Source organism: Aulonocara sp. 'chitande type north' Nkhata Bay, linkage group LG11 (assembly GCF_057382095.1).
Source record: "Aulonocara sp. 'chitande type north' Nkhata Bay isolate Kocher_YH1m ecotype deep benthic linkage group LG11, A_spYH_male_GT1.1, whole genome shotgun sequence".
In the NCBI taxonomy this organism is placed as follows: Eukaryota; Metazoa; Chordata; class Actinopteri; order Cichliformes; family Cichlidae; genus Aulonocara; species Aulonocara sp. 'chitande type north' Nkhata Bay.
In genome coordinates, this window is record NC_141354.1 from 28,262,970 (window position 1) to 28,283,866 (window position 20,897).

General features: G+C 42.2%; 2 protein-coding genes across 2 annotated transcripts; one reads left to right on the forward strand and one right to left on the reverse strand.

Moving 5' to 3' along the window:
• Positions 1-2,004: 2,004 nt before the first annotated feature.
• On the forward strand, positions 2,005-12,361 carry tuft1a (tuftelin 1a). Its single transcript, XM_086311749.1, has 12 exons — positions 2,005-2,193; positions 7,648-7,728; positions 8,585-8,686; positions 8,788-8,874; positions 9,140-9,190; positions 9,300-9,383; positions 10,062-10,172; positions 10,288-10,511; positions 10,623-10,728; positions 10,829-10,912; positions 11,086-11,180; positions 11,294-12,361. The coding sequence occupies exons 1-12, from the start codon at positions 2,134-2,136 to the stop codon at positions 11,364-11,366; spliced, it is 1,158 nt and encodes a 385-aa protein (XP_086167875.1). The 5' UTR covers positions 2,005-2,133; the 3' UTR covers positions 11,367-12,361.
• Positions 12,362-15,649: 3,288 nt separating this feature from the next.
• ltap1 (lipid transport auxiliary protein 1) lies at positions 15,650-20,610 on the reverse strand. Its single transcript, XM_086311750.1, has 7 exons — positions 20,332-20,610; positions 18,362-18,463; positions 18,174-18,282; positions 18,009-18,062; positions 17,747-17,913; positions 16,825-16,883; positions 15,650-16,712 (listed from the first exon to the last, which is right to left on the reverse strand). Exons 1-7 carry the CDS (start codon positions 20,392-20,394, stop codon positions 16,496-16,498), a joined length of 771 nt encoding a protein of 256 aa, XP_086167876.1. The 5' UTR covers positions 20,395-20,610; the 3' UTR covers positions 15,650-16,495.
• Between the last annotated feature and the right edge of the window lie 287 nt (positions 20,611-20,897).

Sequence of the window (20,897 nt, forward strand, 5' to 3'; positions counted from 1 at the left end):
TCGCTAATGCCTGGTTAGGCTTTTCCTGCTTTTGTGCTCCTGGTTTTTGCTCCTGGTTCGAATTCACTTAACATCATCCTTTTGTGTGTCACTCTGAGCTGTTGTTTGCTCCTAAACGCCGCTAAAGTCGTTATCCAATTTGAGGTCTGTGCAGAGCTGGATCAGCTGCTGCTGCATCAGCTACATGCCAGCAGAGGAACGCTCACTCTGTTACTCATTTGTTCTGTCACCTTTGTGCCTTCGGGGTGGCCTGTAGAAATATGCAGCCCAGGTCGTGCAACAGTAGGAATTCTGCAGGAACAATAAATGTTTTGTAAGCTTTGGAGTTTTACATTACTGCTGAAAAAATCTGCCTGGCACCAACAAATTAATAAACACATAAAGAAAATAAAGAAGTAACCTTTTTGTCAAGCTTTTGGACGCGACTGATTTGTTTTGTGACTGGAGGACAGCTTATTGTGCTGTTTTATGTAAAGTCAACATTAAAGGGATTAAAGGGAACATTTTAATATTTCATGTGTTCTGTTTTGAAATGCTGTAAATCATTTTTAGGCTTTGAACTGAACTGTTAACTGTTATGTGAGGACATGTGGTTATGCTTTGCTGTCAAAGAATAAACAATTTCACAATTCAGTTAAAGTAAATCAGCCATTTACCTGGTAGTGAAAACAAGCTTAGCTTGGTATTGCAGTTGAGTGATATCGTGAATGAGCTGTGCTTTGCTGACCTCACAGGAATGGGTTTATATTTGGCCATATACGTTCATTTTCACCCCCAGTCCCTGGCACGCTGATGTCATTTACAGACAATAAGGGAAAGCCATGGATGCGGCCTGTGAAGGATATGACTGGCAACCGAAAACCATAACTATAAAGGATATTAAACATCAAAACAGTAAAACCAATTCTTCAGATTCATGCATGGAGTCAAAAACACATTAACACAATTACTAAAACATTCAGGCGATGGCAACACATTAAATAAGTAGCTTTGACATAAATAAGTAACACATGTTCACTGTAACAGCTTCTTTTCTCCTTTTAATTACACTCTGTTTTCTTTAGCTTTATTTGATTGTTTTACTTTTAGAGCAATCTTACTGCCTTATATTTTTGCTTTTTACATAGCAACTTGTAGTATTGCAGATTTTTACTTACTGAGTACCTATTTTTCCCCATATTACCGCATTTTTTTGTCCGTTTAATTGAGATAATCTGCTTCGTTATTTTTTTATACGTACTCCCCTTTAAGGCCAATACCTTGCTTTAAGTTTCGTCCCTTCTGATTGGCTGCCCTTTGTAAACAGAAGCTTTGAATGGCAGGTGGGTGGGTCCAGTGTGCTGTAGGCCACAGGTATTACTTGTATATTCTGAATATGGCCATCACCATAGTAACAGTGTGTATGCATTGCAGAAGATTAATTAGCCTGCTTCCACCTTGATATGTTTGCAGAGCAACCTGTTGTGGCTGGATGGGTTTCTACAGTATCTGGGATTTGTTAACATAGGGCAGACGTATTATATTAACAATTGTGTTTGCAGTTACATGTCGAATTTGGTGAGAAAAGTTCAACAACAACATCAATAATAATAAGAATAAATGCCTCAAATCACTGAACTCAGTCTTTTGGTTTCCATTGCTTTGTAATCTTAGGAGAGAGTCTTCTTAAACAGGCTCGGTCAGGAGTTCAAGCTCGCTCAATAATTCATTGAGCAGTGTGCTGACTGGACAGCAGTCAGTAGGTGTTGCCTTCCGCTGCTCAGCAAGGGGCCATCACATTCCTCTGTTTACTACTTTTTCATGGCTCTCTGAACATCGTGTGATAATCGGGATGTAACATTTCTAGAAGTCACTGTGCCAGAAGTTGTCATACCGGTGCTGACCCTCCCCTCTCAGCTATTCCCGATTCCCCTAGTTCCCTATTTGGCCGTTTCGGTCTCCTTGTGGGCGGGTCGCATGCTTTTGTGGCTCACTCCCACTGTGACGTGCAGAGAGAAGTAGCTCCTCACACACTTACCGGGCCGAGGACTGATAAAGTGACTGAGCTGCTGTGTGCGGTCAGCAGAGAGACACCGTGACGAAGCTTTGAATTCTTTATTTATTGTGTGTGTGGAGTATTTATTTCTGTGAGAGATGAACGGAGTGACGAGAAGTCTGTGCACCTTTGAGGACATCAGAAGTCAAGAATATGGGGTAAGTTACTTATACATTAGCTTACGTGGATTTCTGTGTCTTTGTGCGTTTGCTGTACTTAACTGAAGAAGGTCTAATCAATGGATGACCCAACCAGAAATAAATCACGGTGGATAATTTCCTGTTCATTTATTGTAATTAATTTATTTACGTTATTTACTATTTCTTCAATTTTTCATTTTTTGTCTGTACTCTGCCCTCTGATTATGTGGCTTCACCTGCTTTAAATGGTGCATTTACTGTCCCTGGCTTTGAGGCATTAACCCCTCTTACCCACAGAGACAAGGTGGCAGCTCAGTATTAATCCAAATAACATCTGTGTCTGTCACAAGTACCTTCTGGACACATCATTTAAAGGCTTACAGTTACAGAGAGTGAAGGCAGCTCAGGAACTAAAGGCTGTGCTTGTGCAGTATGTGTGCCACCTGCCCATGTGAAGGTTTGATCACCAGGAATAATCAGCTCACTATGTGTGTGCTTTGCTGCAAACCTGTAAAGAAAGTAGTTCTAAGCTATACTTTACATCCCTTGAATGGGCTTTATTTGCTTGCGTGACAGCAAAAGCATTAATCATTTACCTCACCTGAAAAAACAAACTGTTGACCTGCGCTGTGGTTTATGAGGTTGCGGGGCAACATGATACCCTCCACCTTCCACCTCAGCGCTCCCCTGCTGAGCTCATATCAAATCATATTACAGAAACGTGTAAAACTTTCAAGACACACACGTTCATATTTGTTTAAAAATAACCCGAAGGTCGTCTAAATTCTTAATTTAATTAGATATTGTCTGACTGAGCTCGACGGGAAGGCAAATTATTTTACTTACAATGAATCAGACCCTTTGATGTGTATGAATGTATTAAAGTTCTATTAAATTCATTATTTTTTGTCCATTTGTGATGAAAATCTATGGTTGGCACAAAGTCCCGCACCATTTGGGGACCCACTGATCTAGATCTTCTGTTGTGTAACTACAAAGCAGACATAAACGTCAACGTGTACAAAGGCCACTTACACACAACTGCTTAACAGCTCTCAGGAATGTGTTATGGGGCAATATACGAAACTTTATGTTTGTCCAGTCTTTGTTTTATCTAATCATACATGACATTTGAACATGAGGCTGATAGCACATTTGCATCAGCTTCACAGAGAACATAAATTTATCTTTAACAAAGTCAAATTCAGCAGTCAAATAGTCACCCACCTGCAGTATTTGCATCTGATATGGCTGTTCCTAGTTAAAAAAGCAGCCGAGGAACTTTCACCTCGGCGTACTGTAACGACTGCAGGGTGCTGACAGATTAGTTAATGACACAGTTATCAGTGACACGTCTGTAAGGATACAAGAGGAGGAGGAATGTGCCTGATGTAGCACAGAGAGGCCTTCAGCAGCTCATTTGTTAAGTATGTTTTCGGGAACTGGGATCATGTGATAAAAATAAAATAGAAGGAACAAGAAGCACTGACTCTGAAACAAAGAGTGCTCTAAGTGACTAAGTACTAGTGACCAGAAATCCCAGGGTTTTTTAATCTATTGTTTGAAACTGTAGCGCTTTCTCTTTCCTGCACAGCAGGATTTATCAAGGTATTATTTTCAGCTCGGGCAATGTTTAGAAGTGATGTCACAATTGCATGTTGTTGAACACATTCCCAGCGTCTCTTCTCATCATCAGTCATCTTAGTCAGGAGAGTCTGACATCACCAGCTGGGAATGGGCCAGACATGACTTATTGGCACATTTGTGTTGCGACATGATTGCAATATGCCCGCAAACACCTTTTTTACCTGCCACACAGAGCAGAAAAATGACTGATTATAGGGATTCTAGTGTCCTCTGTCACTGTGAACTCTGATCCTGGACTGCTTGTTTATCATCACCTGTTCAGGTTCTCACATGATGGCATTTCACGCAACAATCAGCTCCTCTGTCCTCTTTAAAATGGACTTAACCTAATTTAACCCATTAATTGGCGCAGCCTGCTGAGTCAGTGGGACAGTGACACCTTTTCACTGCCGCAGGAGCTACAGATGCATAAACTAGGGCTCAGCACTATAATTATCACCTAATCGTCCAGTAATGGTCTAAGATTAAATGATTAATTGAATAACAATCATCATAGCTTCTCAGCACAGTCCAAAATCCAAAAGTGGGTGTTTAATTTATTCTCTTATGTGACAAAGAAAAGCAGCCTCTCTGGAGGTTTGCAAGCACCAGGTTAGTCACATGAAGAAACCCTGAAACGATAAATAAGTTACCAGTTTAACTGTGCATCAGTCCTATTTTGATTAACTTTGATTCATCTCTGTGGTTTTGTGTAAAACTCCCTGTGCTTGCCAAAGCTGGGTGGAGCAGAATATAAAAGTGGTCATAAAATCCCGTTTCTATTACCGATAAGTTGGTGTTGAAGCTTCGAGCCGTAGTTTTGTTTACCTAATCTTTGATCACATAGTTCCCTGTGTTAGTGTTTGCTGTTCAGACAATCAGTTGTGTCAAGAGAGCATGTGATGCAGTAAGAGGTATATTGGGTTACGCCTATTGAAATAAAGGTTTTCTATACAAATGTGTTTATATTCCCGTTTCCTTTATGCAAGAAAGACACTGAAACTCAATAACAGTGTGAACATTGTTACTAAACTACCTGAAAGCACACAGGAAGCACTGGCGGCCATGCTCGGATTGCACCTGTCGTTTTAAAGGCCGAGGTTTACGATGCAGTTGGACAAAAGATAAAGTGACACCTGTGCAGCGTGTGGGAAAGCAGTGCAAGAGAGGAGGAATGTCATTTAATTCAAAGACGTTTGTTCAAACACACACACATTAGAGGATGTTTCTTTTTGGGGAATGCAGGAAGTACACTTGTAGAGACAAGGGGATGCTTTACTATTAAAGGGCGCGATACCTGCTCCTACCTCTGTTCGGAAATATAAACTCTTTCCTCTTTAAGCGGGATCGATTTCTAAGGGACAAATCCAGAAACTCTGCATGTTTAACAGCAACATTCCTAAACTGCTAGTCAACCCTCAGTTACAGCCTCCTGATGCCAAAGTCTGAGATGAAAAGCATCCTCGTATCCTTTCAGCCTTTCTGCCTGCAGGTACCCCGTGATCTTTTGTGTCCATTGTCGTGCACCCAGCTGTGTGGACTCTGTGCGTAAAGCTCATTGTCATGTTTCTGCCATTATAAAGGCAGTGTGCACTTAACCTCGTATGTGTGTTTTTCTGCGTGTCAGTGGCCATGCGTGGGTCACTGTCTATAAGCTCATCCAACTGGTCCTTTTGTCCGTGTTCCCGGGAAGTGTAGTATTACAGGTTGTTGCTGAAGGTGGAAAGGACCGCATTTTTGTGTGTCCACGGACATAAAAGAGCAAACCAGCAGAGAGACTGAATAGCTCAGAGCTGGGATTAGTGGACTCTTTGTTTGGCTGTCTGTGGAAGTCCAGAAAAGTCGTGTAATGATGGATTCCTTCTTAACAACTATCCCACTGTTCCCCTTTCGTCCTCCCCCAGTCATGCACCCTGTTAAAGCTTACAGACATTTGCAATCTGAGAGGAGAACATGAAGAAAGAAAGGGGAGTTTTCTTCATTGTGGTTGGACCTCCACCAAGACTATTACTCTATTTCCTTTTTTACATTCATTTTCTATTATTATGTCTCCTGAATATCAGTCCCACACGTCTCGCTGTCTGCCTTTTCCCTTTCACTGCATCCTGAAAAGATAACCAGCTAATCTAGCCCTAGACCTTCTCTAAACACAAAGCTTTTCTTTTACAGCAGCTTTTTATGGTGGCATTACGCAACACGAGCGAGTTCATTTCCCCTCGTCTGGTCAGAATCGAGACGCACTCTGCACATGAGACAGAGTCTCTGGACAGAAGCTGAGATTAGAAAGATTAGAATTGGTTATTTGTTTGTTTTTATTATCCATCATTGATACATTTTTTTTTTTTTAATGAGTTGCTTGGTAAGTGGCATTTCATCTACATTCAAAAATCACTTGAAGACAGGTGATTTTGCATTTCATTTATCTACACTTCCTTATAATTACGGGGGAGAACAGGGAAGGTTTTGGCTGAAACTACCAAGCTGAAGATCATGAAGCTTGTTGGGAGGGAAAGACCCATTAAAGTGTCAATCCAGACAAAATGCCTTAAAAACTGGCATTGACCTTAGTGGAGGATGGGCTCACTGGGTTCTCTTCTAGTTGTTGACCAAAACAGAAACAGCTGTTGATAAAGGAAATCGCACACGAATGTTCATTCTAGCCGCACTTTCACCGAGTTGTATTAAAGGCTCAGAGAACAACATGCATCTATAACTGACAGCAGGGCGAAGTCCATCCGCAGATGAAGATCGTGCGACTTGATCGCTGTTCTGTAACGCCAATTAAACTGACATTTAGGCGAGATTGCTGTGACACCGCCTAAAGCAGTGTCTATGAAAGGAAAAGCAAGGTAACAAAATGTAGGTAGGGCTGTTGTGGTGCATGATGAGCCCCGAAAGAACACAAAGGAATAAACTATTAACGTACAAGTGGCTAAACATGACCAGACGCTCCCACTCAAACGCACCAGAGAGCAGGCACACACAGATATGTTCATTTTGTTTACGATTTAACCAATTATCTGATTACATGTAATATATCACCAGTTAATCTGATTGGAAGTATTACTCGTTCATACATTAGTTTCTGTTTAGAGTTGTTTGGCGGTGACTTGAGGAGGACACAGTGAATACCCACGGGAAAATGAACAGAACAAGTTGTGTTGGCTGGAACGAGTTATATAATGTCTCCGACCTCCTCCCAAACATCCGCATACTTGCATTAGCACAGACGCTGACTGGTCACTGTTTATTAGAGGCCGCCGTGTACTGGAAGACACACACGGAGTCCCGTCCTTGGGACTTTTATCCTGTGACTGAAAGAAAATATCTGTGCGTTTTGCTCGAGCGTTGATTCTGTGCATTGTTTTGCCTCCATCTTACTCCGCCCTCTTGTATTGTTAGTGTGCCAGACAGTTTATGGCTACTGTGAGGTTATGTTGCCATGGAAATATTCCGTCTTGCTTGACATTACATTTGCTGAGTACTTTCCCAGAAATCCAGCCACTGTCTCCAGTTGGCTGCGAGCATCTGGAGGGTTTCCGCCTAAGTCCCTCTGACGTCTGTAGCAATTGGTTTAAATTAAACAATCTGTCCCTGTGCAGCAGGGAGAAAACTTTTTCTTTCGTTCTGATGCTCCTATAGCACACTTTCTTACTGGATACTCCCCCACCCCACTGTCCCTCCTTCTCTGTTTCACTCTTTGAGTATGACTCAGTCTCTCCTCCTCCTCTTTTTTTTTTTTTCCCCCTCTCCTCCTCAAAATAGTCCCCAATCAGCCTCTCCATCACATAACCGTCTCTTTGTGGCTTCACTTCATCAACCTCTTACTTTCGCTGCCTTTTTTAGGAGGGGTGTAGGCGGCTGCGGCTCACACTTCACGACCAGAACCAGGCGGCGGCTCGGAGCACAGAGCAGCACAGGGACAAGGTAAGCACGTCCTGTACCTGATAACTTCTGACCACCAGAAGGGAGAACAGAGCAGATCCTGGGCATTAGATCAGCAGCAGATGGAGCGTGTTTGGAGTTTAGAGTTTTAAAATACGAGTCTTTGATATTTGAATAGATTTGTCACCTATTAGGCTAAACTGAGAGAATTGATTTTAAAATGTTAACGGATGAGAAAAGAAGTGCTGAAGGTTTGTTCACCCCATTTTTGGATCTGAAGGTTCAGACAGTTGCTTAATCTTCTCTACGATCCTCAGTAATTAGCTCAGAACAGCTGCGCTTTCAAAAAAGGAAAAAGAAAAGACACCAGCCGCGTAAGAAGATGCCATCAGCTTTTCATTAGTGGGGTTCCCACACTCAGTGTCTCAAAACAACCATTGTTATACCAATACCAGTGGGACCACCAGCACAGTTGCATAACGTGTCTCCACCTTTATCTGCATGCCCCCCCCCTCGCTCTCTCACTCCCTCTCTGCGTTTTGGCCAGATGTTTATGGGTTAGTCTCCATAGTAATTAGTGCTCAAAGTCTGGCTCCTGATTGCAGAGGCTCTCAGTCTTTCACACCCACGCAGGAAGAAATTTTTCATTTTTGCCTGTTAATAGTTTAATTTGACCAAGCATGCAGACGGTCCTGGCAAAAAGCTTTGTATTAATTATCAGTCAGATTCATTCCTGCCAGTTCTCACGAATCCTGTGTTGCAGCATTGATTGTAAATATGACCAAACCCTTTCTGGATCATCTGCATTTAGTTTGACATTTTATTTAGAAATTTATCACACCCATCTATTCACGCAAAAACCCAATTGTGAACTCCTCTTATGTCTGCTAATCTCCAGCCAATCGGACGAGCTTTTGCACTGGTGCAGCCAGCCAACGAGAGGACTGCTTTGACCTCTGAACCAGTCAAATCCACAGAGGAGCAGGTAGAAATCATCAAGGTAGGCTTCTTTGTATTTTCTTTGTTTGTGTTTTTTTTTTTGTTTTTTTTCTTCTGTTGGTTTTAAACCAGTATATACATTCATGTATGTCCTTGTTTCAGGTGTATCTAGAGGCCCGCAAAAAAGAGCAGCAGAAACACCAAGAGAGCCTGAAGATGCTGTCAGATGAAGTTTCACAGATACAGGAGGTCAGTGTCTGGACAGCATCTATCTGGCTGTTTCACTAACACACAAATGCACACAGTAACTCTACAGTCTGTCGTCCCTGTTTTATAACTTATGTAAGAATTTGCATCTTGTAAAATCATCCTCACTCATACGCCTCTTTTCTCTCGTGATTCCCTTCAGCTCCCGACTTTCCTGTGTTGGTTATTTGCTCAAGTAGAAAACATACATGTTCAGATAATATCTTAATTTATAACAATATCTTTTTTGTGTGTTTGTGTCACACAGGTGAGATACTGCCTGAAGACTCTGAGGGAGCAGATGGCAGCCAAAAACAAGGTAAGCCATTGTTAGCCTTGCATCCTGAGCTCTTGATGGCATTTCCTTTAGCTCTCCCCTCACTGTCTTTAACATTTTCCATCTGCACTTCCTCCTTTTATCTGTCCAGCCGCACACAAATGGGTGGAAGGTTGGAATCCCCTTCAGAAAGAGCACTTCATCCACTAAACCAGGAGCTAAAGATGACGGGCAGGTGAGCAAACACACGTATGCACATCATAGCTTCAGTCCTGTGGTGTCTTGTTGTTGTTTTTTCCACGGGCTATCTGCGTCAGTTTGCGTTTTCTATAAGATTCCTGTAAAGTGATCACCTCCCGGAGGCTCACAGATAGAATGTGGTGTCATCATGGGAGGAAAAAGAGGATTAAAATGGCAGACAAAAAGCAGCTACGTTTACAGCACCCCAGGGTGTAAGAAAATGCACGGAAGAGCTGTTCCGGCACACTATGTACCGCTGCCTGCGTGTGTTATTGTTTTCAGGCCCCCTTCATTCCACGCATGCTTCATCCTCGCTGACTCTAAGCCAGACATTTGTCGCATCCTCTTGTTGTGCGTGTCAGCAGTGTTTTGCAGACACACACAACAAAGAAGCTGACACTGTTGTGTTTGGTTTTTACTGTTTTTGCGCCACTTATAGCAACATTTGTGACTCACATGACACCTTACTCGCTCTAAGTGTGGGAGGCACAAATAGGAGGGAAACGCAGGTCATGTTCCAGCTGCACCACTGACGCACGTGGACACGCCTGTTTTCTTTATAGCGGCAACACCCACAGAGCTCTTACGAGACTCGGCCATCATTGTATTGATTACATCATTCTAAAAACATCTGAGTACTATTAGGGTAATCCAGCGCTTTATTTTCTGTTAGGACGTGGATGACGAAGCAGAGAGAAGCAAGCTGAGAGAAGTCAGTAAGCGCTTGTATGCACAGATGCAGGAAGCAGAAAAGAAACACCTGGAGGAGAAAGAGAGACTGCAGGTAACCTACACTGGCTTTGCATTCATCGTGCATATTACATACAAAGTAAACACATACATATTTATATAATTTGCATGAAAGCGATATTTAGAACAAAACTTTTTGACCAATCCAGGCTGAAGGCAGCAGGCTTAGAGAGCATCTGAGTGACCAGGAGGAGAAGCTGAGGAGTACAGAAGAAGCCAATGAGAAGAAAGACCAGCGCATCGATGAGCTTCAGAGGCTGCTGGGAGGAATGGAGCAGGAGAGCGCCACGTTGCGGGAGGCCATCCGCAACCGTGAAGATGAACTGCGGGAACTGCGAAAGATCAGAGAGGAGGGCCACAAAGGGGCGGAAAGGTCAGCTAATAAGCACACACACACACATATAAGTGTTAAACTCTCCACTTATCAATTATCTGTCAATAGCGTGTTCAATAGCGTGCTGTAACATACTGTGTGTGTTTTTAGGACTGAGCAGTTGGAGAAGGAGGTGGCCATACTCAAAGAAAAGATCCACCATCTGGATGACATGCTGAAAAGCCAACAGAGGAAAGTCAGACACATGATCGAGCAGGTGGGATGAGCATGTGTGGCTCTATAAAGCAAATACATTGTCTCCGTCTTCTTTGCGTAGGGATCGCTCACTGTCTGTCTCCATGTTTGCTCGTCTTTAGCTCCAGAACTCTCGCATGGTGATCCAGGAGCGGGACCGCGTGATCAAAGAGCTGGAGGAGAAAGTGGCATTTTTGGAGGCTGAGGTGAGGACAGCTTCTTCTGTAAGAAAATATGTCTGAGGAATTTAAATTGAAGGGTCAGGGTAAAACGTAGACCAGCCTCTGCAATTAGAGAGAAGACGAAAGGAGAAAAGCTGAAGCCAGTGTCTGTTCTGTGATTATAATTTGCACCCTTTGAAATCTCCCTGTGTTTGCAGAACCGAGAAATGCACGACCAGGTGGACTACTTTCTGGGAGGACAAAGGTCAAATTCCTACCTTTCATCAGAACGCAACGCCCAGATTGTCTACAGGTGACTTATTTTGCCAGCGCTCTTCCAATATATTACCTATAAACAACACATTTAGGTGCGTTAAATGCTGTTTTCCACCTAAAAAATAATTTATCCTCCTCTCATCACTACAGCAAACCAATCAAGCTGTCCACCTCATCCAACAAACCGCTTCCTTTCATCAAAGTCATCGAGATCAAGTCATGAACCAGCTGGGCAGATGAATCAATCAGTTACTGCTGAGAAGGGCTCAGAAGCACCAACTGCCTGTTCGATGTCGACTGAAGTGAACGGTTCCGATGTGCGTGCTGAACATCAGAGACCACAACTACCAAACCAAACAATATTGAAGGAAAAAAGGGGGTGGGAGGGGTTTATCAGCACACATACAAACACACACACACACACACACACACACTTGCGTGTCTGCGAATATGCATAAAGAATGTCCGCTTTAATGTAGCTGCATTAGAGAGAGCGATGTGTGTCTAAGTTTACGTGTAGTACTGCAAACTGTATGCAAGTGTTTTTGCTTGCCCTGCTTTAAGTTTCTAATGATGATTAACTCAAAGAGCAGTGGGTAATAATTCCTAACAACATTATAAAATTCACATACAGCAATGCAGCGCCAATAAACTGTAGCTAACGCCACCGTCAGGACACACGATGTGAAGAGTCATTAACACGTTTATCTGAATTGTGTCTTTGTCTTCGTTGCTGACTCCTCCGTGACTCCGCTCCCTTTCTGTGTGAGCGGTGTAATGCTTTAGAGTGTAAATACTGACTGTAGCCTCTATAAGGGCGACACCCTGTGATTATTTTTATGGGCTATTTATTTTTTTTCTCTGAGCTGTTTGTAAGTAAATATATGGTTGTCAAGCCTCCAACGAAAAGTATGGCACTTTATGAAACTGTGAGGAGGAAAGAAAAATGAAGATGTTTGGGAAGTCAGACACGTGAGAGGCGTCCTTTTTCTTAATATTTCTTGTAAAGCATTTCGGTCACTGCGCAGACAGTCACCTTCTTGTTGTACATATCAATGTGATTTTGATGTTTTGATTTCTACCTAACAGCTTTTTCCTCTATATTTATTAATGTTAAATGAAATGCCTAGAGACATTGTTTAATAGAGAAGCTTTTGTACGAAGTACCTGTTAATCTGCTATCTGTGTTTGTTTTAGAATAAAATAACTGAAAATCAATGAGTTTCCTTTCAGTTCTTACGCAGAGAGCACAAGTGAAATAAGGTGACGCGGGCTCCTTCTGCTGGACGCTAGTTGCATTACAAAATGATATAATGATACACTTTATTAGGTACATCAACTACTCATTAACGCATACATTTAATTTAAATAATTTAGCAATGCAGTACATCTAGGCATGTGAATGCATGGTCAATATAACCTGATGAAATCCAATTGTTTATTCACGACAGCATAACTATTAGTTTTGTGTGTGCAGCCAACAAATCTGCAGCAATTGTGTGATACTATCATGTCAATATGGACGCCAGCACCTTGTGGAATTTATGCCACGAAGATTTTAAAGGCAGCAGAAGGGGAAAGAGGGTCTAACACAGTACTATCACGGTGTGCCTAATACAGCTAGTTTCAGCTGCCCTCTTTGCCACAAGGGGTCGCCACAGTGGGTAGGTTTGCAAGTTTGATTTTGCAGTTTTTCTTGTCAAAGAAAATTCCCAATGACTCAAGAATCAACTGTATGTCACAGTTTTATTTGGATGGTAAATTGTATAGTAGGCACCACATAAAATAAATTATTCAGGCATTAAAATGCCTCCCTGGGAAACCATAAAAGCAGATGAAAATGAAACGCAGCTCTCATATCAGTATACCATTAAGAGTCAAGGAACAGAGTTCCCATAATGCAATACCCCACATTTAAAATACATTAATACACTGAAATACTGTTAATTCACATTGCACTGAGATAACAGATTTTTTTTAAAATGCACTTATTAATCACAGTTCCTGAAAACAAGTAGCACTATGGCTTCTTTTTTTTTTTTCTTTCTTTTTTTTTTTTTTGGGCCTGTCCCGTTTGGCTCTTTTGCCCTCAGAATTGTTGTCTAAAGGCAAAGAAAGATGCCCAACGGATTTACTTTACCAAACTGACCATCCCAGCCTTGCCGTAATGGTCCATTTGATTCACCTTTTATTGTTTATTTTATTTTCACTTACTGAATACGGGACAGACTTGACTGGGGGAAAGAAGGGGAGAAAGAAAGAGGGAAAGAGAAACAGCTGAGAAGAGGGACGGGGGAGAAGGGCAAAAGACAAAAACCAACAGAACGGGCAGAGAAAAAAAATGCATATATCAATCACCTGGATCACCTGCTGAGAAAGAAAAAAGAAAGCAAGCAGAAGAGAACAAGAGTAATAGAATAAACAACATCACAATGATATATGGGAATATGACAGTAAATACTAAATGTTAAACATTATTGTGCAGCACATAAGATCAACAGAACACAGTGTGCTTTGAGGTAGGAGCCAAAAAGGGTGTAGTTTGTGGGTGTGATCACCCGTGTGTACACCTGTGAGCATGGACGCGCTTGTTTTTTGTTTTTTTAAAAGGTTCCTTCATGTAATGATCTGCTAGAGGGTGTGGGGGGGCCACAGCCCCGTCCTCCAGGGCGTGAAGCAGGTGTGGAGGAGATCAAAACTCCAGACATCCAGAGGCCCCCAGAACACAAGAGACCAAGGAAGACCAACAGAGGGGCAGCTGCGCCACTGTCCCGGAAAGAGCTGAGGAGAGTCCCAGATGAGGGCTCACTCAGCAGCCGCGGAGCAGAAGCCAGGGGGAGTTGCAGTGACGCGCCCGTGAGCTCCGCCGGCAGCCAGCTGCGCCTGAGTGACCGAGCCCCAGGCCGAGAGGCCGGGGGCACCCCACCTCCGAAGTGGCCCGAGCGAGCCCCAGGCTCCAGGCCCCGATAAGCGGCCGCCAAGGAGTGAGCCGGTGTGTACCTGGACGCCCATCCCCGGACACAAAGAACCACCAACGCACCGATGTCTGAGGGGGTCCGCCACTGGCAGGGGAAGTGGTGGTAGGGGGAGATAGGCCTCCAAACCTTGGAGGGCCTGAGATGTCCCCAGAGAGGTGGCGCCTGACACCCAACCTGACATATAGACACAGACATACAGGCACACACAGATACAAACATCCATTCCCACCCTCATGCTCTCATATGCACTTACTCCACACTCAACCAACGTGGAGACAGACATAAAGAGACGTTGTACACACGATCACACTCCCCAAGCGTACTCTACAAACCGGGTCTAGGTGCCCTCGCCCCTGGAGGGGGGAACTGCACCCAGACCCAGGTGGTGTTTCCCTTTTCCCTGCGGTGGGGGGAGGCAGACCGCCCCGACTCCGCAGCAGCAGGAAGGCTCCACACTCCAGACCGCAGTCGGACGGCCAACTCCTCCTCCTAGCCCCCCTGCTCCAGCAGGTCGCAGAGAACGGGGGTGAGAGAAGACTCCAAACCTCCCTCCACCCGCTCATTGTAATGTTGATGCATGTGTGTTCTAAGGTGCATTTAAAACCCAGGAGGGCATGGAGCTACCTGCCAGACAGCAGCAGGTAAGCGTATGGTCCCTCCTGCTAGCCCTCAATGTCTACGTGTATTTAAAATTGAGAGGTGGGCAACGATGCCAGGGGTGGGGTGTACACCCTGATGTTTGGGAAGTCAGACACGTGAGAGGCGTCCTTTTTCTTAATATTTCTTGTAAAGCATTTCAGTCACTGCGCAGACAGTCACCTTCTTGTTGTACATATCAATGTGATTTTGATGTTTTGATTTCTACCTAACAGCTTTTTCCTCTATATTTATTAATGTTAAATGAAATGCCTAGAGACATTGTTTAATAGAGAAGCTTTTGTACGAAGTACCTGTTAATCTGCTATCTGTGTTTGTTTTAGAATAAAATAACTGAAAATCAATGAGTTTCCTTTCAGTTCTTACGCAGAGAGCACAAGTGAAATAAGGTGACGCGGGCTCCTTCTGCTGGACGCTAGTTGCATTACAAAATGATATAATGATACACTTTATTAGGTACATCAACTACTCATTAACGCATACATTTAATTTAAATAATTTAGCAATGCAGTACATCTAGGCATGTGAATGCATGGTCAATATAACCTGATGAAATCCAATTGTTTATTCACGACAGCATAACTATTAGTTTTGTGTGTGCAGCCAACAAATCTGCAGCAATTGTGTGATACTATCATGTCAATATGGACGCCAGCACCTTGTGGAATTTATGCCACGAAGACTTTAAAGGCAGCAGAAGGGGAAAGAGGGTCTAACACAGTACTATCACGGTGTGCCTAATACAGCTAGTTTCAGCTGCCCTCTTTGCCACAAGGGGTCGCCACAGTGGGTAGGTTTGCAAGTTTGATTTTGCAGTTTTTCTTGTCAAAGAAAATTCCCAATGACTCAAGAATCAACTGTATGTCACAGTTTTATTTGGATGGTAAATTGTATAGTAGGCACCACATAAAATAAATTATTCAGGCATTAAAATGCCTCCCTGGGAAACCATAAAAGCAGATGAAAATGAAACGCAGCTCTCATATCAGTATACCATTAAGAGTCAAGGAACAGAGTTCCCATAATGCAATACCCCACATTTAAAATACATCAATACACTGAAATACTGTTAATTCACATTGCACTGAGATAACTGATTTTTTTTAAAATGCACTTATTAATCACAGTTCCTGAAAACAAGTAGCACTATGGCTTCTGTAAAAAAAAATGATCAAGACTTAAAAAAAACAAATCAACAAAACAAGTTGTCAAATTCACTGCAACAAAAGACAGCAAAGATGTACGTGTAAACATAAGTGACATCAACAGCAGATTTCTTTCTCACTAAGCAACAATTAATGCTGGTTTTCTCTGAAAATGTAACTATTAACATTTTAAAACAGTTGGTTATTTTCAGCAAGTCTGCATAGGTGTTTACATTGTGCAATAAATACTGATTGTCTTATGCTGTTGCATAGCCTAATAGCTCTGGATTTGTTTTGGTCAAATCAAACCTACTTACTATAGTCGGTTAGAGTCATTCTACCCACGCATATAGCACGCATACATGCAATAATACATACATGCAATAATATGCATAAGCTACACTTAGGTAAAGGGCACTGTAACAGTAATCTGATATGCACTACAGTGTAAACAAGGCAATACATGTTAGAGTATGAAGGCAGTGTTTTTGTCTTTTCACTCTGAGACTTCAGGCTCCGTAATCACTGGCAGCGCTGCCTTGTCCTTGACTTTCTGTTGGACGGGCTCATTTTCAGAGTGTACTGTCTAAAGTGTTGTAGTTGTCTTTGAAGTTCTTCAGCTCCAGGAAGTGTCTGGACCTCTTGCTGCGCTGCTGCATTGTAGATGAGAGGTAGGTGGGTTGGGTCGGAGAGGGAGAGGAGGTGCTTGCAGGTTCTGTGGTGCCGGTCAGGTCTCTGGCTGCAGACTGATGGTGCTGATTTAAAGTGCTGCTGCTCTGAGACTTCACTCTGAAACAATACAAGGAAAACCAATTGTTCCCGCTGCCTTATTAACATTCCATGCTGGGATTAAAGGAAAAGCTGTAAGGGAGCAGCGTGAGGATTGGCTGTGTTTTCTTACATGGAGGCCAGTTTTGTTAGGGCTTCCTGGTACTTCAAGAATTCTGCTTCACCAAAAGCCTGAAGATAAAAGCAGGAAAACATCAAGATCAGTGATTTGTTACTGAAACCAGAATAAAATCTTTAAGTGCCCTAAAGATTTGTCAAATTTTTACTGCTGTGCTGGGCAATACGGAGAAAACTTAAATCATATGGATAATATAGCTTTATACCTTGGGCTACACAGTATGTTACAAAAAGCACTACTATTAAAGACCCCATACATTTTTTATTTCAGAAAAAGCACAAGAATTAGCAAACAAAATGACATCAAGTGCATCGGAACTACAACACAAACTGGGAGCCCACTGGAAGGTCAATATGGAACTGTTTGTTCATGTGATGATGATGATGATGATGATGATATACACTCACCAGGCAGTTTATTGGGTACATCCATTCAGCTACATGTCAACACAACTCTCATCATCAAATTACATGGCAGAAACTCTAATTATGTACCCACATGACTATCTGTAGGTTTTACAGAGAATCGTCTGAAAAAGAGAAAATATCTAGAGAGCGGCAGTTCTCTGAGCAAATTATGTCAGAGGAGAACTCAAATAAGCTGTTGTTACAAGCCAAAGTATGCAGAGAAGCATCTCTGAAAGCAAAACACGTTGAACTGTCAAGCAGAAAACCGGATTGGGTCTCCCTGCTGTCAGCTAAGAACAGGAAACTGAGACTACAACTCCCACATGCTCATTAATATCGGAAAACAGAACATGAAATGTTGCCTGAGGAATGTTTCCAGCACCTTGTTGAATCTGAGCCATAAAGAACTAATGATGCAGTTCTGAAGACAAAGGGGGTCCAACCTGGTACTTGAGTCAGTGAGTAAATAAGAGAGGACTGAGCTGTGGACCGTCTGAGAAAATGCTGACCTCTGCCCCATGACGAGCTTTATTGTAGCCATCTAGCACCGTGTCGATGACAGAGCTCTGGTTTTCTCTGAATATGCAGTGGGAATTTCGTAGCTGCAGAAGCCAGGTCCGAAATCTTTTTCCAGTAACAGCGGTGGACGTTCCTCCAAGTTCACGAAAAGGAAAATCTAATGACAAACAGTTGAAGATGTTGCTGTAGCAGTCAGGAGGATTTAATCTGGATTCATGGCAAAACAAAACAAACTGTAACAGAAAAGCTTACCGGCATCTCTGATGGCATCAAGTGCTTTCATTCTATACAAATAGTCACAGGAACCTGGAACATGTGCACACACACAGACTACTTAGTGCACGGGCATGGAAACTATTTATATGAATAGCTTCAGGAGTGGTGCGTGTTATGTGTGTGTTTGTTTGCTCCTCTTACCAGACTGTTCTCTCTGCATTAACCGGTCATCATCTGGAGACAGCAGACGAGGCTCAAAGTGGATTTTCTGGACCAGGTTCAGCTTGGCATCAATTTCTTGTCTCAGCTCCTGGAACAAAGACACAATTCTTCAGCACAAACACAAAAAACATCAGAACACACTTGCATTATAATAGTGTGCGTTTAACCTTTGGTGCGTTGTGGCCAAGGAGTACATGTGGTCCTCTTCGAGACTTCATGGCAAGTCGCATAATTTGTCTTTTGACAAAGATGAACAGCAAGACAAAAATCTGAAAGAAAGTTAAATGCTAGATGGATGTCTGAGTTTCCCTTTTTTTAAAAACATTATTTCCATGGCCAAGCAGCTCCTGTAGGTGGCACTGTTTTTTTGTCCATATAGTGTAAATAAATGCAAGTCCTAGGGTTAAATGTGTCTTTGTTTCATTGTTTTGTTGTGTAGCGGCTAAAATGAGGGTAAATGGCAGCATATTCTTTAGAACTAAACAGAAATAAGACCGAAATATTTGGTTTGGACCAATATCGAGAATATCAATATCAAGAACCAGTTTTCTACAATAACCCGTTCTCGATTAATGACCCAGTAGTCCAACTCCTTGAAATTGTTAGTCTGCCTGCCTATCACTCCCTCTTACCGGTTCCACTTGCACTTGTGCTGCAATCAGGTGATTTCATTTCATGCGTTTGAAGAGGACAATAATGGCACAGTCTGCAGCGTGGATATGGTTTGTACTGGTTTTTATCTTAACCTCTACATCAGTGACCTTCTACAAGTGGCTCATCAAAAACGGCAAAGCTTTTGGCGAGTAAATTGACAATTGCAATGCTCATGGAGGGGTTTGACAAGTCCTGTCTTACTCTTAATACAAGTAAGAATAAAGGAAGGTCTTTTCAGACCAGAAACTTTCACTAAGGGTTAGAAGATTGAAATTGTGAGTGAGTTTGAATATCTGGGTATGATTTAAATTTCAGTTTTAAGTCTAATATAAAGCAATTGATCAAAACTATTACATATAATCTGATAAAGCCTGAGGGACATTAGAGTCTGCCTCTCAGTAGAAGCTGGTAAGACCTTCATGCATGCCATGATTCTTTGTCATATGTTAAACTATATGTTAGAAACAAGCTTGGGAAACAGTCACTAAACCACTGAAGGGACAGCTGATGCAGATTAGCTTTAAGATATTTCTGGAACAATGCATCACATGGTAACATGTATGTTAATATTGTACATGGTGCCTTTTCAAATAAAATCGGTTAAAAAAAAAGACCTCTCAGGTCATCAGGTGCATATCTTTTAAATGTCCCCAGAATTAGATCTAAGTGTGCTGAGAACATGAGGGTACTTTCAGTTACTACCACGCTGTTCTTTGGAACAAGCTGCCTGCTGATCTGAGGTGAATGACATCCGTGCATACAGTCAACAACAGACACAAAATCTTTTTGTGTCTGTTGTGTGTGTGAGTGTGTGCATGCACATGTACATTAACTTGTATTTTACTTCATTGTAAACGTTTATTTTGCTGTTTTCACTGCCTTAAGACATCTTAAACCGACATATGTTTTTATGTTTAACTTAAACATGCTATATAAATTAAATTCCATCAACATGAGTCATGCCTGGGCCCTGCAGTATGCTCCATTGGTTAATTGTGGTTTTATAAATAAATTGTTTTGTTTGTTTTTTGTTGTCTTCATTTCTTTGCCACAGTCCCTGAGCCAGGTTGTGACACCTCCAAAGGGTAAAAGTTGTCATTCATCACTCTAAATCCTTAAATCACACAGTGTAGTGTCGACATTTTGTAAACATTACAATAATTATGAATGTTATTATGATTAATCGCCCAACTACAGGCACCAGAGGAGAAATTGGGCTGCAGTGATATTTATTAAACAGATTTTACACACTATTAGTACCTTTCAGTGGAGTACACCATAGTTGAGGGATCCAGGTGTTCAAACTTGTAATAACAGCTTTATTTGCGTTTAATAGCAGATTATCAAGTAGAAATGAGTCTTTGGATAAAGTATCAACCACTACAAGCCTCTGATGAGGAATGAGGCACCTGTCCAAGCATCGCGATTACCTCTGTAACCCGGTTTGGATTAAACCAGCACAAACAACGTTAAACAAACTCACCAGACTGCCATAGGCCATCACAAGCACCACGTTAATTCTCGAAGGAAGCGAGTCGTTAAACATTTTGAAGATCTGCCGGTTTTCTTTTTACTTTGTTGTTATTTTAACTGAACTAACTGGATAAATGTCGATTCAAAGTGCGTCCTGTGCCCGGTACGTGTCTCATTTAAGAAGGCGTTTTCAAACCGCAAGCAGCCAACATTAAAGGAACAAAAGACAAAAACGGGGAAGTTGAGCGGACTAAAGTGCTTGTTGCTACATTTCGCTGCCTGATTTGTTGACTTCCGCGGTAGTCACGTGACCGGTACGGACAGGGGTGACGTCAGGTCTGACGCTGCCCCTGTGTGCATGTATTTATTTATTTTAACTATATATTTACGGATGCTACTTTACTGCAATGACCGTATAACAGAGTCATTGCTTCACACATGTAAATAGGAGAAAAAACCGCCCAAGTTCTTGTTTTATAATAAAGGAGGTTCAGCAATGTGTTTCTATTTTTCTTCCTCAAAAACAAAAACTTATAAGACTGGATATTTAAAGTCTTTATTTTCATCTTCTCCCCT

What these genes read in the sequence shown, in the direction of transcription:
- tuft1a (XM_086311749.1), top strand. Translation starts at nt 2,134, where the DNA reads ATGAACGGAGTGACGAGAAGTCTGTGCACCTTTGAGGACATCAGAAGT. An exon ending in TCAGAAGTCAAGAATATGGG is followed by an intron (nt 2,194 to 7,647) that starts GTAAGTTACTTA and finishes TGCCTTTTTTAG; the next exon opens with GAGGGGTGTAGGCGGCTGCG. An exon ending in GGCCACAAAGGGGCGGAAAG is followed by an intron (nt 10,512 to 10,622) that starts GTCAGCTAATAA and finishes GTGTGTTTTTAG; the next exon opens with GACTGAGCAGTTGGAGAAGG.
- ltap1 (XM_086311750.1), bottom strand. Translation starts at nt 20,394, where the DNA reads ATGTTTAACGACTCGCTTCCTTCGAGAATTAACGTGGTGCTTGTGATG. An exon ending in TTGGCCACAACGCACCAAAG is followed by an intron (nt 18,283 to 18,361) that starts GTTAAACGCACA and finishes TCTTTGTTCCAG; the next exon opens with GAGCTGAGACAAGAAATTGA. An exon ending in CTAACAAAACTGGCCTCCAT is followed by an intron (nt 16,713 to 16,824) that starts GTAAGAAAACAC and finishes GTATTGTTTCAG; the next exon opens with AGTGAAGTCTCAGAGCAGCA.